The 16,767-nt window shown below is 45.8% G+C and overlaps 1 protein-coding gene across 2 annotated transcripts in view; it reads right to left on the bottom strand.

Annotated features, from left to right (window-relative positions):
- Positions 1 to 16,767, bottom strand: part of Ide (insulin degrading enzyme) — a 118,096-nt gene that overhangs the window by 78,626 nt on the left and 22,703 nt on the right. The window contains exon 1 of one of the 2 annotated variants that reach the window (XM_055613813.1): positions 12,674 to 12,845. The exons of the other annotated variant lie outside the window; for it this stretch is intronic. Within the exon in view, the coding sequence (XP_055469788.1) occupies positions 12,674 to 12,771 (98 nt within the window). The 5' untranslated portion in view covers positions 12,772 to 12,845. Of the gene's footprint in view, positions 1 to 12,673; positions 12,846 to 16,767 lie in introns of those variants that run through there. 2 annotated transcript variants of the gene reach the window in all.

Raw genomic sequence — 16,767 nt, 5'->3', positions numbered from 1 at the left:
ACTTAGCTCTGTGACATAGCACTTGACCCTGGGCTCGCTCTTTTGTCCCAGTGAAAGATGAGTTTTTAAAGGCCTGGGCCTTTTTTACAGTCCGCCTCGTACCTGTCCTTCCTCCTTCTCCACAACATCAGCACAGGTCCAGCTTTTCCCATGAAGCCCGTGTGCCCCGGAGCACCATATTCTCGGGACAGACTGTTCACCAACCCAGAGTTTACAGGCCTCCACAGGTTACACAATCTTGTAAACATCACCTGCGGCCTCTCCTCCTCCTTCCTCTATGGAATGTGCTCTTCACAAGAGCATGGAATCTTCTGCCAGTTCCAGAAGAACTCCCTGCCCCTGCACAGGAGCCACGATCAAAACCGCAGTCCTTCCCACCTGTGTGCTCCGTGCCTTCAGAGACAAAACTACCTTGGCATCCCACACTCAGCAACTTTGCAGCATCCTGAACCTTCACCACAGACAGGTCAGGATGTGGTTCTAGAACCATTTAAAATCGAGAGGTAGTAGAAAAGCAGCCAGCCAACCAGACAACTGTGTGACTGAGGAGCCAGCACCAACAGGGAAACTACGCCTCAACTCTTCCAGTGACTAAGAACCTGGTGAACACTGCTGGAAATTTTCCAATACAAGCTACTCTGTGTGGTGGCTTACACTTACAATCTAGTATTGGGAAGGCGGAGTCAGGAGGACTTCAGGTTTGAAAGTCAGCTGGGGTACTCTGTAAATTCAAGGCTAGGCACAACTACAAAGGAAGACTCTGACTCAGTAAAAATAAATAAAATAAACATCTAATTCAGAGCATCCAAAACTGAAACAACCCAACGTGGAGCAGCCCAGGACCCCAGACAGATACATTGCAGATGCTTAGTGGACGCCCACATGTGCTAAATAAGCACCAGGGATAGAGCAGAGGTGACCCTTGCTCCTCCTGAGCTCCTGCCCCAGTCAGAAATGCCCTGAAACCAGGTATCCTATAAAGCGAGGGGATCAGGCCCAAAGCTCACTATTGAACCCTGGGAGCATTCCTTAAAAACACCTAGCACCATGTATGGTTATAACCTAGAACCTCTGCTCCGATGTAGCCCATGGTAGCTCAGTATCCAAGTGGGTACCCTAGTAAGGGGAACAGGGACTATTTCTGACATGAACTCAATGGCAGGCTCTTTGACCCCCCCCCACCCCCACCTCCGGGAGGAGCATCCCTACTAGGCCACAGAGGACTTTGCAGTCAGTCCTGGAGATACCTAATAAACCAGGGTCAGATGAAAGGGAAGGAGGTCCTCCCCTATCAGTGGACATGAAAAGGGGCAGGGAGGAGATGAGGGAGGGAGGGTAGGATTGGGAGGGAATGAGGGAGTGGGATACAGCTAGGATACAAAGTTAATAAACTGTAACTAATCTTAAAAAAAAAAACAAACAAACAAAAAAACACATAGCACCTTGGCAGCTGGAATACGCAACAGCACAGAGAGAAATGGCAGAACTTAGAAACAGAAAGGCCTCACTACTTATCCCTCCCTCCCCCCTCTTCCTCTTCTAGTTTGTTTTGGGACACAGTATCATGGAGGCCAGGCTGGCCTACCCTCAAACTCCTGAGCCTCCTTCCCCCACCTCCTAATGCTGGGATTCCAGGTCGGTGTCACCACGCCCAGCAACTTTTTCTCATTATTATAAACATATAATACTGGCGTCCTTGCTTCTCCCTCACGTCCCCTCCTCCCACTCCTAACATGCCTTCTCCTAGGCTTTTCTTCTCCACTCGCTTTGTCCTTTAAGCCACCTGCAAAGTCCCTTATCCTCCTTGATCTTACTTCAGCCTGTTCTTTCCCAGATAACTCATTTTTCCAGACTTAATACCTCACTTTTTGTATTTCATAATAACTATGTCGGATCCCATGAAACTTGGCTTCTATCCCTTACTGTTTGCTGATGACCAACAAAATGGTCTTTTATCTTTTTTCAATATCCTGTTTCTCCTCAAAATCTTTTTGACTGAGCATATCTAACCATTCAACTTCTGATATCGTCCTCTGTCCTCCAAGCTCCCAAGCTCTCCAAACTTGCTTCCCCTGTATCTCTAAACACCAGCACTCCTTGAGGTCATGTCCCCTCTACATCTCTACATAAATATGTGAGGTATACCTATGTGTGTCCATCCTCTCAACTCTGTACCCAATCTAAGAAATCAGCTTACACAGCCTACCCAAAGGCTAGACATATTTCAAACGGTTCCAGCAAGTCTCTGCTTCATTATCAATTGCTTCAGACTCAGCACTTTGTATATATCCTTCCCAAAACTATATCCCCGATCAGACTTGCTAGTCTCTCCTGAGATGCCAAGCTACCTTCAGGGAAGTGATGTAAAACGGCTAATCCCTAAGATTCCCGAATTAGCCCAGCTGAACTCATACCTGGCGGAGCCACACCCACTGTGCATCGCTGAGCAGGGAGCATCAACCTCCGTACATAGAAACGGAGATTAACAGCACTACGCTCTCGCACAGTTCTTGTGGCCACTAAACGACATACAGAAATGCATAATGTACAAAAGGCACGCAATAAACATTAACCGCTAAGCCTTCATAGTGAACATTACCAAGAACAGCAGGGACCGTACAGATGGCTCTATTTCACCAACATCAGAGGTCAGTCTTACTTTAGGGGCTTCTACATCCATATCTGATCCTTAAGCAGAGGGAACTTAAGAAACCTCAACAGTAGCTCAGGGATCACCAACTTAACTTTGACCTTTTAACTGAACCCTTCCCCTACTACCTATGACCTGGACCTTCATTTTAATTCTCTTCCTAGGTGATTAATGACTGTTTAGTTCTGTCCACTACCTTGGGAATCCCTGTGTCGTTCATCTTCCTGAAGGCAAAAAGCCAGTCGCCTACGAGACTGTGCCACTGTGCCCCACTGCTGTACCTGACCAACCTGTTCTCTTGCTTGGCATGCCTTCAGAAAAACAGCTACCTGCCAGACAAGACCAGCATCTCACCTGGAGGGCCTTCTTCCCACAGGCTGCACCTCAGTCTCTGGTGTCTTCTCTGTTCTGATTGTCCCTCCTGCTCGAGGCTCACACAGCACTCATCTTAAAGGCATTAATTCTAAGACCTTGCGCCCCACCCTCCATGCCCAATCAGTCATTATAGGCTGCTGGATCTTCTTTCACACGTCACTCTAATGAGTGAGTGAGTGTGTGTGTGTGTGTGTGTGTGTGTGTGTGTGTGTGTGTGTGTGTGAAAGTAGCTGGGACTACAGGTGTGTGCCACTGTACCTAGTTTTATTCCTATTCATCCATCTCTGACTCTACCCCGCCCAGTACCAGGAATCAAGCTCACAGCCTCATGCATGGTAGGCAAGCCCAATACCAACTAAGATATGTCCCTAACCCCTATTTGCACCACTCTGGTGTCTACTGGACTTTCAAATTGTGTTTATGAAACTCAATGCGATTAATCATCTAAAAACATACCTTTCATATGTCACGTCATCACTGAAAAGTATGTGAGGCATTTTACTTCCTACAGGATAAAAATCACTGTCTCTTACTGATATTTGAGTTTTCTTGCTTCTTTTAGGCTCTGATAATCCCATGTCATCTACCTGTAAGTCTACCAACAATATTCTATTCATCCAAATTTTATAATTTGATCAAATTTCATGTTCTCAGTGAAACCCTTCCTGATGTCACAGGTAGAGGAGTGCTATCAGCAGAGGGTAAACAGTATGAATGAGTTAGGCAAAAGTGAGCCAAGAAAGTGACTACAATGGAAACAGATTATTTTGTAAACAAAATCAGAGAGGTGGGGACAGGCCAGATTCCATAGGAGCTTTTTGGACACTGTAGAGACTATGTTTTTAAATCTTAGTAAATAACAGGTCAATTGAAAGATTTTTTTTTTTTTTGTAATAAAGAGGTGAAGTGACTTAGATTTCAAAAAAAGATGCTATAGTGGGTGGCAAGACTTGTGTAGAGAACCAAGTTCAAACACAATGAGGCCATATAAGAGGCAATTCTATTCATCAGAGTGACTCAGAATATTGCAGATGAGGGGGCAGAAGTGATCAGAATTAAGATGCACATGCTGAGCAGATATGTGTTTTAAGAAAGAAGTCAAGGATGGGTAAGTTATTAGCTTAAACAAGTTGGAGAAGGCAAGGGATGGATCAGTGGTAAAGAACATGCCTAGCATGTTCAAGGTCATAGACTTAATTTCCAGTATTACAAGAAAACAAGCAACCACAAAACTTAGTTTTAAAAAAATACAAAATCAGGGCTGGGGCAATAGTTCAATGGGTAAATAGTTCAATGCAAACATGAGGGCCTGAGTTCAAATCCTAATGGAGATAGAAAACAGAGCCAGGGAATTCCAGAAAGCTTATGAGCTAGCCTGGAGTACACAGTGGCAGTCAACAAAAAGAGACCCTGCCTCAAACATGGTAAAAGGTACAGACTGACACTCAAGCTGTTCTCTGACCTTCACATATTCATTATGGCATATGTGCATGTTAAAGCACAGCACTGAAATAACAGACTTTATGGGGGGAGAATATTAGGGTTGGGAATGTAGGAAAGAAGACAGAGGTAAGGGTGTAGGAATAGGAGATAGAGATGGGGTGTAGGAGGAGAAGATAGAGATGGGGTATAGGAGGAGACAGAGGTAGGGTGTAGGAGGAGATAGAGATGGGGTGTAGGAGGAGATAGAGATAGGGTATAGGAAGAGGAGATAGAGATGGAGTGTAGAAGGAAATAGAGATGGGGTATAGGAGATAGAGATGGGGTGTAAGAGGTGATAGAGATGGGGTGTAGGAGGAGATAGAGATGGAGTGTAGGAGGAGGAGACAGAGATGGGGTGGAGGAGGAGGAGACAGAGATGGGGTGGAGGAGGAGACAGAGATGGGGTGGAGGAGGAGACAGGGCTGGTGGTATAGTGCAGTTTCAGAGCACTTGTCTAGCATATACAAGGCACTGGGTTCAAATGCTAATATTAGCAAAAGCTATTGAGATAGTTTTTGGACACATTAAGTTTAAAATACATATCGAGGTGCTGGAGAGATGGCTTATTAGTTAAGACTGGCTGCTCTTTCACAGGACCTAGGTTCAATTCCCAGTACCTACATGACAGCTTACAACTCTTTTGTCTCTCCAGTCCCAAGAGATCTGTATGTGTGGGACCTAGAACGTACATATATACATGGTATGCAAACATACATGCAAGCAAAACAGTCATACATATAAAAACAAATGAACATATACATATTTACATATATGTACATACATGTATACATATCCATATATCACACTATACACAAAGACATTGTTGAGTGAGGTTTATTACCTAATCTGAAATTCCGAGGACTAGTCTGAGTAGCAACAGGCTTAGCTCACAGAATCTCTGTAACCATGTAAGTCTGCTGCAGCAATGTCTCTTACAGAATGCATGTAGCCAGATGCCTTGATGTGCTGAAGAGACTGGGGACTGTTCATTTCCGTTAACTTAAACAGGTACATGTGGCTCCACAAAGTCCTCTAACCTCCATGTGAGCACTCTGACAAATATATGCTCGCCTCCCATACACACCATATCATAAATGATTTTTCCAAGGCAGATTGACTCCCATAAAGGAAAGAAGAACAGATATTCCAGAACTAGAAATGAGCAGGTTATTTACCATAAACAACCAACAGGTTAAGTTTAACTAGAGAGTGGAGATGTAGCTCAGCTGGTAACATGTTTTTCTATCATGTATGAAGTCCTGGGTTCGCTCCCCCACACCACATAAACTGAGCATGGTAACGTGACTCTGTAATCTCAAGAGATGGAGGATTGGAAGTCCAAAATCATCCTCAACTACACAGAGTTTGAGGATAGCTTAGGATACACGAGACCCCATCTCAAACAAACCAAAAAACCCAGAAAAATGTTTGAACTTGTGCTGGCCCAGTATTTCACACCCAGTGTCCTGGGAGATGGAAAGACAACTGCCAATGTGAAGTCTATCTGTGCGACATGGCAAGACACTAACTCAAAAAAAAAAAAACAAAAAAAAAAAAAGTAGTTTGGACTTGAGTTGTTAATAGTGATACATGCCTATAATTCTCGCACTCCAGAGCCTGAGGCAGGAGGATCTCAATTTCAATGCCAGCCCCTGTGCTATACAGCAGGAAAAAAAAAATTTTTTTTTTAATTAGTAGAGAACCACTGGTGGTATCTAAACAGCACAATGGCACAGGAAAAGTGGCACAGTGATAGGATTAATCTGACAATAAGGATCAGTTTGTAGAGAATTAGACTGTGACTTGTGGTCCCTGAAAAAACACATCTGCACTCAGGATTGCACACTGACTGATTTATTGTGGTAAGCGGTTATGGGACTTGGACCATTAAAGACAGAAAGCCAAAATTCCCCTGGCCTGTCTGTAGTCCTCTTAACGGCCATTCATCACCATGTGTGTGTCTGACTATCAGTAAAACCCTTGGAATGTTTCAACAGCCCACTAGCTTCCACCAAAGCTAGGGAGGTGGTCAGACAGCATCAAAGCCCGTATGAAGATTTCTCCAGTTTGCTGTGACCAGCTGCCTGATATCTCAATGCATTTGTTAACTACACCGCTCTGTGCCTTTCTCTTACGCTGTGACTATAAAAGGTCATGTTAGCTGTGGTGCTTACCTATACAAGGTGGCTTACCTGTAATCTAGCACTTGGGAGGCTGAGAGGGAGGGTCATCGTGAACCTGAAAACAGCCTAAGCTACACAGTGAGCTCTAGGCCAGACTAAGGTATGGAATTAGACGATGTCTCAAAACAAAAAAAAAACAAAACAAAACAAAAAAAAAAACAACTTTTCTTTGTATGTTAACAAAAACTTTTCCTAAAATATAGACAAACTTTTAATAGGCAAAGAAAAGAAGCAGTTCTTTGAATAAGAGTAAAGTTTTTGTTTTAATTAATTAATTAGTTAACTAATTAATTAATTTAGGAGCAGGGTCTCACTTTTATCTCAGGTTACCTCAAACTCCTGATCCTCTGCCTCTCAAGTGCTGAGAGTACAGACACGGCATCACAGCAAGGCAGCTCACAACCACCTTTTTTGGCCTCCAAAGACACTGCACTCACATGCACACACACACACACACACACACACACACACACACACACACATATACATATACATACATTAAAAATGAAAAATACCAGGCATGGCGACAGCCCTTGGGAGCCAAGGGAAGGAGGATCTCTATAAATTTAAGGCCAGCCTGGGCTACATAGTGAGTTCCAGGACAGCAAGAGCTACATAGTGAGACCTTGTATCGATCGATCAATAGATAGATAGGCAGACAAATAGATATATAGACAGACAAATAGACAGAGATAGATAGATAGATAGATAGATAGATAGATAGATAGATAGATAGAATGAATAAATATTACAGTAAAAATAGATCTCTTTTTAAAAACTGAAGAGTTTTGTGGGGTCAGCTAGATAGCTCGGAGTGTAAAAGCATTTGATACACAGCCTGGGGCCCTGAGTTTGACTTCCAGAACCCCATATATAAAGGTACAAGGAGGGGGGGAACCCTTAAATCCTTTTTAAATAAATTAAAAGAAGCAATAAAACACAAAAGTGGAGATGTTTAATAAAATATCAAAGGCAAAGGAATATAATTATCATTATTTGTGACTGAAAACTCCTTGGGGACAGGACTTATGACCAGTTATTCCTGCAACCCTCAGAGTGCTGAGCATAGTGAGCAATCACAACAATACAGATGCTCAATTAATGAGCACAAATAATGGCCAAACAGACCAGAAAACAGGAAGGGCAGACAAAAGGCCCTAGTCAAGTTCCAGGGCCCACCACACCTAGGAGAACTACCACTATGAAAGGAAAGTGTTCTAGCCTTGGCAGTCTGGCTGGGAAATAAACTGATTCTCTGGGTGTGTGTTTAGGAAATATAAAATACGAGCAATTTTTATATGAGAAAGGGAATCAATTTTATGAAACTCATACCAAGGACTCCCCACTTCTACCTCACACACTGGTGAGATTGCTATGTACCCTAATTTTTGAGGCAGATGAGCAGAACACAACTTTTATTCTGCAGGCTGATGGTGAAGAAACTCAAGGATACCCTGCCCTTTTAAACTATTAAAAGGCATTGTTTGGTTAAAAGCAGTTTAAAACCTGAATCACTTCCCAATACTTTGTGTTTTATAGGCAAGCACTTTACCTCCAACTGAGCTACACTTCCAGCCCTAGAGGGTCTGAATAGCTTAGCAGTCAGTCAATTTAGAGTGGTACACTACAGTTTCCTAAGCATGTAAAATAGAGAAACACAAAGTAGAGCCAACAGAAAGGTTGACTGACACCCTCTCACACGTGGTCGCTGAGGATAGGGAATCACTTCTAGGTTCCCCAAGAGTTAGGATAATTCCAGAGCCCCGATATCCACTACAACTGTATAGAGAACTACTTTTTATTTATTCATTTTTATTTGTTTAAAATTTTCTGCTGAGTATGGTGGCCACGTCTTTGTTTTGTTTGTTTGTTTTCCAAGACATGGTTTCTCTGTGTTGCCCTGGCTGTCCTGGACTCTATTTGTAGACCAGGCTGGCCTCAAGCTCAGAGAGATCTGCCTGCCTCTGCCTCCCTGAGTGCTGGGATTAAAGGTGTGCACTACCACGTCTGATCCAATAACATTTTTAAAATAAAATAAAACTAAGATGAGAATATATGGCAGCTTCAGACATTAGTAATTCCCTTCCTAAAACTATGCTCTAGTCTCTTTGATTAGGTCTGAATTTTCCATAACTTCAGTCACCCATTTTTATGTATAGCTTCTCTGAATAATTGCTCTCATTCTTTAAGTTTTGAGCCTTCTGAATTTCCTTCTCCGAGATCCTTATCTATATATCAGTGTTCTGCTGACTGCATGCCAGAAGAGGGGACCAGATCTCATTACAGACGGTTGTGAGCCAGCATGTGGTTGCTGGGAATTGAACTCAGGACCTTTGGAAGAGCAGCCAGTGCTCTTAACCTCTGAGCCATCTCCCCAGCCTGTTTGTTTCTTCAAGACAAGGTTTATCTGTGTAACAAGCCCTTGCTGTCCTGTACTTGCTTTGTAGACCAAGCTGGCCTAGAACTCAGAGATCCAACTGCCTCTCAGACCCTGCTTATCTTCAAGTTCTGATTCATCAATAAAAGGTAACAGCAATAGGAGAAAATCTAACTATCAGTAAAATGCACAAAGTCATGCATAGTGGTGCATGACTATCATTAATCTCCCTACTACTTAGGAGGTAGAGGCTAGAAAAAAACATAGCCTGGGCTACAAGAGGCCTTTTCTCAAGAATAAATAAATTGAAGCCTGGCAAGAAGGCTCATTAAATTAAGAGAACTTGCTGCTCTTCCAAAGGACCTGAGTTCAGTTCCCAGAACCAATGTCTGGCAGCTCACAAACCACCTGCCCACAGCTCCAGGGGATCTGACCTCCTCTTCTGGCTTCCATAAGCACTGTAGTCATGTTCACAAGCCCGCATACACTCACACAAGCACACACACACACACAGACACAGAGTCATACACAGGCACAGAGACATACACAGGCACACACACACACACACTGGCTAGAAAGATGGCTCAGTTGTTACTAAGAGTGCTTGTTGCAGGGCTGGAGGAATAGCTCAGTGGTTGAGCACTGGCTGCTCTTCCAGAGGACCTGGGTTCAATTCCCAGCCCCCACATGTCAATTCACAGCGGTCTGTAACGCTAGTTCTAGGAGATCTAACACCCTCATACAGACATAAAACACCAATGCACATGAAGTGTTTGCTGCTCTTGCAGAGGACCCACGTCTGATTCCCAGCACCACATGGGAATTTACAACCAGCCATACCTCCAGTTCCATGGGATCTGGTGCCCTCTTCTGGCCTCTGTAGGCATACATGTAGGCAAAACACTCATACACATAAAATAAAATAAAACCCTAAATTTTAAGAAATAAAAATAAAATGTTCAAAAATAATTAAGACTTAATAAATTAAATGAAATAAAATGTGTAGCACTATGCTACATCTCTTATTTAATTTTCATTTTATTTATTCATTTTATTGCATGTATGCTCTGCTTTCATGATATATGCGGACCATCTGTGTGTTTCTCCTGGAGGCCAAAAGAGGGCATTAGATCCCCTGGAACTGGAGTTAAGGATGGTTGTGAACCACTTTGTGGGTGTGGAAAATTGCTCTGCATGAGCAACAAGTACTCTTAACCTCTGAGGCATGTTTCCAGCCTCAGGGAGGATCTCTGCGCTTTCAAGGGCAGCCTGGTGTACACAGTGAGGGCCTGTCTCAAAGCAACAACAAAACAATAACTACTTAACTGCAGCAGGAGAAGGAGGTAGAATATACAAACCACCCAGCTCCAAAAACCATAAAACAGATGCTCCCTTTGAAAGTACAAATTTTAGCTCAGCATGGGAGCATGCTTATAACCCCAGAAGAACCAAGATCACCACAAACTTGAGGCAAGCCTGGTTTATGTGAAGACCTTGTCTCACAAACACAAACATGCCCAGCCCTGGTTCTTTCATTCCCTAGTACTGCGTAAACAAAGTATGGTGGGATATGCCTGTAATTCCAGAACCTAGAGATGGAGGTAGGAGGATGAGGAGTTCTACGTCATCCTTCGCTGGACTACGCAGGACTACATCAGGTCCTGTCTTAAAAAAAAAGAAATGCTGGATGTTGTTTATAATCCAGCACTTCAGAGGTTGAGACAAGAGGATCCCAAGTTTAAAACCAATATGAGCTATGTAATAATAATTCACCTCAATTTTTTTTTTTTTTTTTTTAATTCTAGAAGCCCGTGGATAGTGGTGCACGACCGTGTATTTCCAAGAACCGGGGAAGCCTAGGAGGTGCCTTATCTATGCTCACCACACCCGCTTCTCTGTACTCCCGGGGATTCTTTTCCACACTGTGATGGCTTTTATGATGTAGTAGGAAATCATGGGAGGGAAAACAAGTTCCATAAATTCCTCATGGCCACCGGTCCCGCTCGATAAAACAACCCTGCTGCCTTCCTAGCCCAGGCGGGAAAGACTAAGCCCGGCAGGCAAGTTTCTCTGCTCTGCCCTCTGTTCCCTTCCATCCTACACACATCTTTATGTCTAGCCCATCGCCAAACCTCCCAGCTCCCACCCCATCAACTTTGGGGAGGAAGAGAAAGGGGTGCTCGGGACGGAACCTAGGGCTTCACACGGTGAGAGATGCGACAGCTGTGCCACTGAGCTATCCCCGCGGCCCTTCGATCTCTGATTTTTAAAGAGCGGCTCCCTAGGTTACCTAGGCTGACCTAGAACTCCCTCTGCAGGCCGTGCTTTGCAATCCTCTTGCCTAAACCTCCCAAGACACTGGGATTAACAAAGCGGGTGCAACACCAGGCCTGCCCCCAATCCAAAAGTCTTAGTGAGACCCTATCTAATATCCACCATTATTCAAAGATTCCGGGGGTAGGCTAGGGAGGATCCCAGCTACAATTCAAGGCCCGGGGTAGCATTTGTGCCTTCTTGGTTCCCCCAGGGAAATTCCCTAAAGCTTCAACTAATCTATTCACTGTCCTCCCAACAAACTAACAGCATACCTGGTCTGGATTACAGCCACACAAACCCAGATTCCATGACCTCTGTCATTACTTCAAAGATCTCTCTGAATCCCCTAACCCATCTCTGCCTCTCCCTGCCCATTCTGCCCATTGTCAAGCGCATCGCTTGTCAAACGGGTTCCAGACAAATCAAAGTTGCTTGGAAGGCAGATCACACACGGACAAAGCCCATCACAGTGCGCTGCATTCGGCGGGTCCAAAATATTGGTAAGATCAGGAGGGCTTTCAAATAATGATCCGAGTAGAGCAAGGTAATACTGCCTGTCTCTCCGGATTCACGGTAAAAGTGCCTTACGCCTTTATTACGAGACTGAAAACGTGTTGTATACACAGCGCCGAGTAAAGTGGAGGGAGCACGCCACTAACTGCAAAAGCGTGCATCCTAAGCCTGGTTTCGCCATAATCTCTGCAACTGTAGGAGAAATCCCTAAAATCTCTCTGATCCTCTGTTGTTTTAAGTGTGAAACAAGACAGATGCTGTGCTGAATCCTCCCAACGTATCTTTTAGCTCCCAAATCTCCCTGTCTTCTCACTCCTGACAAGGCAGTCAAACTTTTACGGTTCCCAACGCTCACTGCCCTGGTCCAGCAAACTCGGTCCCCTCGGGGACTGCGCAGCGGGGCGAGAGGCGGTGACTCACGACTCATCGGATCCCCTCCCCTCCCGGCCCCGGGGCCCGCCTCAGGTGGCCGGCCGCTCACGGCGGACAGCCCTAGAGTGCTCCGGACTGCCTCTGGGGGGCCCGCGCCACCCTGCACTTGTGGCGTTCGCCCAGCGATCGCAAGAGGCAGCGTCCTCGTCCGCCCTCCCCGCCAGGCCCGATCCTCTCCAGCCTCCCCGGGGACGGCCTCGGCGCGGCGGTCCACGCACCCGGCGGGCCGGACTGGCAGCGTGAGGGGCGGCGGCGGCGCTAAGTGCTGAATCACCACTTTGCAGCAGCACAGCACAGCCACGGTGACCCGCGGGCCGCGTGGGCCTGGACGCTCGGGGCGCTTACCCACACAGTCGCTTCGCCGGCGGCGGCCGGGCGCGGAGGATGAAGCGCAAGGTGCTGGGCAGCGCGGGGTGCAGCAGCCACGCGAGCCCGTTCCGCATACCCCGGCGCAGCGGCTCCGATCTCGCCGAACGCTTCCTTTTGGCGCTGGGAGCCGGCCCTGCGCATTGCGCATGCCCAGTCCGCCGCGCCGCGCCGCCCCTAGGGAGCCTGAGACCGCTCTCCGCGCCGGGTTTTACTTCGAGCCGGGAGGGAGGGCACAGCCGCAGCCCGGGGCCGGGGCCGCCTGGCAGGTGGGTCACGGTTTTAGCCTCCTCGCGGTGTCGGAGGCCCCGCAGCCCGTCCTCCGTAGGCCGGCAGGGCCCAGCCGGCTCCGCCGCGGCGCGCCGCCGAGGCCGAGGGTGGCCGAGCCTTGGCGCGGTGAGGGCGCACACAGCGATTTGTCCCCAGGCAGGATCGCGGCCCAGCAGGTGTTGGAACGGAGTCCTCCCCGGCGGCCGCCTCACGGAACCGTATCCGCAGCGGGCGCTGGGCCCGCGGGCTCCCTCTAGAGCGCGGAAGGAACGTGGACAGCGGAAGGACGGACGCGAGGGGACCTGTCGAGTTGGGGAGTAGGGACGGTTCAGGTCTCGGGGGATCCACGGGCCTGAGCAAATACGGCGTCTGTAGATTTTCAAATCCAGAACCGGAAATCTGTTTTTGAGACGGGACCTCGTGTCGCTAGGCAGGCCTCTACTCTGTGACCGAGGATGACCTTGAGCTTCCGACCCCCCAAGTGCTGGCATTACGGGTGTGCGGTGTGCTCCGCGCACCAGCACAGAGCGGGAAACCACTGCTACCTAGAACTGCCACTTATTCGGTGGACCTAGGTTGTCACTTTTTTTCCCCGGAGACCTGCGCTCACTATGGAGCCCTGGCTGTCCTGGAACTCCCCTGTGTAAACCAGGCTGTCCTCAAAAGGTCATTACTTTTTAAAGACATGACCTTTCTCCCTGGTGACCTTCTTAGTACTTTGCGTCCTCAGATAGCCCAAAAGTGGATATGAATCGGAATTTCTGTTACATTTTACACAGATCAGGATGAGGGAAGTCCTTAAATGGTTTAGGGTGATGATTCTGCAGCCTAACTACTTTTAGCTGTCTGATGTATCGAATCAAACAATGTAGCCAACAAGCACAGAGTTCTGACCCCTATTATCGCTAAAAATGAAAATCAGTAGAAATTGGTGCTCTCTGAGATATCCTGTGCCATGAAAAACCGTGTGTGGAGGGCTGCAGACTGATGGGCAAAAGGATTTTACCAAGACCAGAGTGAACCAGCGAACAGTTACTAAAATACACTGCAGAGGCTGGGGTAACGCTTGGTTGGCATAGCGCTTCCTCAGCGTGCACAAAGCCCTGGGCTGGATCCCTAACACTGCGGTAAAGCCTTGGGTGGCGGCGCATGCCTACAATCCCAGCACTTGGACAGCAGAGACGAGAGGATCAGAAGTTCAAGATAATCCTTGACAATTTACTGAGTTAGCCAAATATACATGAAACCCTGTCACCAAGAAAAAAAAAAAAAAAAAAAAAGAGGAGAGAGGGTGTAGTGGGAGAGCCAGCAAGATAGCTCTGTGGGTAAAGGTGCTTGCTGTACTAGCCTGCTGATGTGAGTTCAATCCCTAGGACCCAAGTAAAGGTGTAAGGAGATAACTGATTCCACAAAGTTGTATGTATGTATGTGTATATATATGTATGTGTGTATATATATATACTATTTTTTTTTAAGCCCAGAGCCCTCAGGAACATTATAAATCTCAAGGAGTCAGCCTCCTGATAATCTGAGCCTGCTTCTTAATGTGTAGAACTCATACTGTGGTGTCAAGACATCCTAAGACAAATTGCAGCTAGGTCTTATTCTGGTTGACTTTGATGAGGTAGCAATCCTGCCTGCTGTGAAGCCAGCAGCATTGCTCTGAACCAGTTCTATTCTGAGGCAGTGGGAGCCTCATTCTGGGGGCTAGAATAGCTCAGGGCAGTCATGAGTCCTGGAATAGTGTCCACATCCCTCTTTCCCAATAAAAGTTAAACAGAGCTTGACGGAGGTATGTCTTCTGAAATTTCTTTATAACTGAACAGAGTGTTGCAGACCCTGTGTGTCATTGCTCGTCATGCAAGGAGCACAAGAGTGAAGGACATCTCCAGAAGCATTTGGAAAAAGAAGGATGATGTAGCTATCTAAGACTAGAGTTAAGATGGTGACATCAGATCAAAACATCCTCAGTGGTAGCAGGCATTAGTGTCCTTGATAATGGTTGATATCCCTAAGAAAGCACCATCAGGGCCTGAAAGGCCTACAATCTAGATGAGACCAATAGTACCAGAAGGTTACGTAAGCAGGGGCCAGAGACACAAAGGAAACTTTAAAAGAGGAAAGGCCTGGGGGTAGCATGATCGGTACAATGCTTCTCTAGTGTGGATGAGTTCCTCGGTTTGATTCCTAGCACTACAGAAAAGTAGGTATGGTGGTAATTGCATGTAATCCCAGAACTCAGAAGGTAGGGGCAGGAAGATCAAAAGTTCAAGATCATTCTTGACTACACACTGAGTTTGAGGCCGGCCTAGGATACAAAAATAAAAAAATGAAAAAAAACTTTCTCAAAAATTGAATGAATGGCTGGTTGGATGGAGAAGGGAGAAAATCAAGAAAGAGGTTGTGAGAGTCCAGGCCATCTGGAGAAGCTACCTAGGAGTTGTCCCAACCATGGGGGCTAGAGTACATTTTATAAAGACCCCAAATTTTTTCCAGATTTTGTTTTTATATTTCATTATGTATATGGAAGAGAGGGTATGTGTAATAAATGCAAGTGCCTTCAGAGGTCAGAGGTATTGGAGTTACAGATGGCTCTGAGCTACCCCCACAGGAATACAGTAGTATGTACTTATAATTGCTGAATCATCTCTCCAGCTCTCAAGCCTTGAGTATTTTAATTTAGTGATTGGTTGGGGTGGGTAGTTGAGTTTTTCCTCTACTTTTCCAGAAGAGTCATCCCAGAAGTATCAAGTTTTATAAAGGGTAGCTCACATGCCTCCTGCTGTAAAGTAATCACATCTCAGACCCTCTGATTTGAAGGAGCCTTCTTGCTGATAAGTTGAGGCTTCCTTGTGCCCCCAGAGTGGCTACTGGTACCTTATAGGTAGATTGTCTACTAGATATTTTTTAAAGATTTATTTTTATGTATATGAGTGCTCTATGTGCATGTACACCTGAAGGCCAGAAGAGAGCATTAGATCCTGTTATAGATGGTTGTGAGCCACCATGTGGTTCCTGGGAATTGAACTCAGGATCTCTGGAAGAGCAGACAGTGCTCTTAACTGCAGAGCCATCTCTACAGATGAAATTATCATTTTCCAAAAAGTCTTTCTTAGAATAGAACAAAAAAAAAAAATCTGAGTATTGGCCAGAGTTATCAACTAATAGTTGATAACAGAATAGTTATCTGTTCTAATAGTCAATTGTTTGTAGGCAGTAATCCTAATTTTAGAATATTGGGCATTTGGGATTTGGTTTTTGCTGCAGTTTGGAGCAAGGGTGTGAAGGCAAGTCTGCCTTTTTCAGAAAGAAGTCTAGGTTGTAAAAAGCATCAGAAGATGGGCAGTCTGATACACTGGCAACCTGGGCATCAGTAATGGCAGTCAGCGTTGTACAGCAGGCCCATCACTCGGTGGGGAGGAACAACACACACTGGTTCCCTGGAAAAAGTAGTAGCTCGTCTCCTTTAGGCATATTCCAGTGGCTGGCACAAGACCTAGCCATGTCAGTAGCTGGGAAGGATGGAAGGATCCAAGATTCTCCATTGAAATTTTTTGGCCTGGCACCAGGGAAGAAGTCATCAATATAGATTTCTGAATAGTGGATCAATTCAGAGGTGCCTGACAGCCCAGATCCCCAAAATCAAGAGAAAAGTGGGGTCACACTTGGTTATAGATGGAACTACAATTACATTTTTGAACATTTATCTCCTCTCTTTTCTGTCTCTGTCTCTCTGTCTCTCTGTCTCTCTGTCTCTCTCTCTCTCTCTCTCTCTCTCTCTCTCGTGTGTGTGTGTGTGTGTG

This window comes from Psammomys obesus, unplaced genomic scaffold (genome assembly GCF_907164565.1).
Source record: "Psammomys obesus unplaced genomic scaffold, mPsaObe1.curated_primary_1811, whole genome shotgun sequence".
Taxonomy (NCBI): Eukaryota; Metazoa; Chordata; class Mammalia; order Rodentia; family Muridae; genus Psammomys; species Psammomys obesus.
The sequence above is the reverse complement of the archived record's forward strand: the minus strand, read 5'-3'. Positions and strand labels throughout refer to the sequence as shown.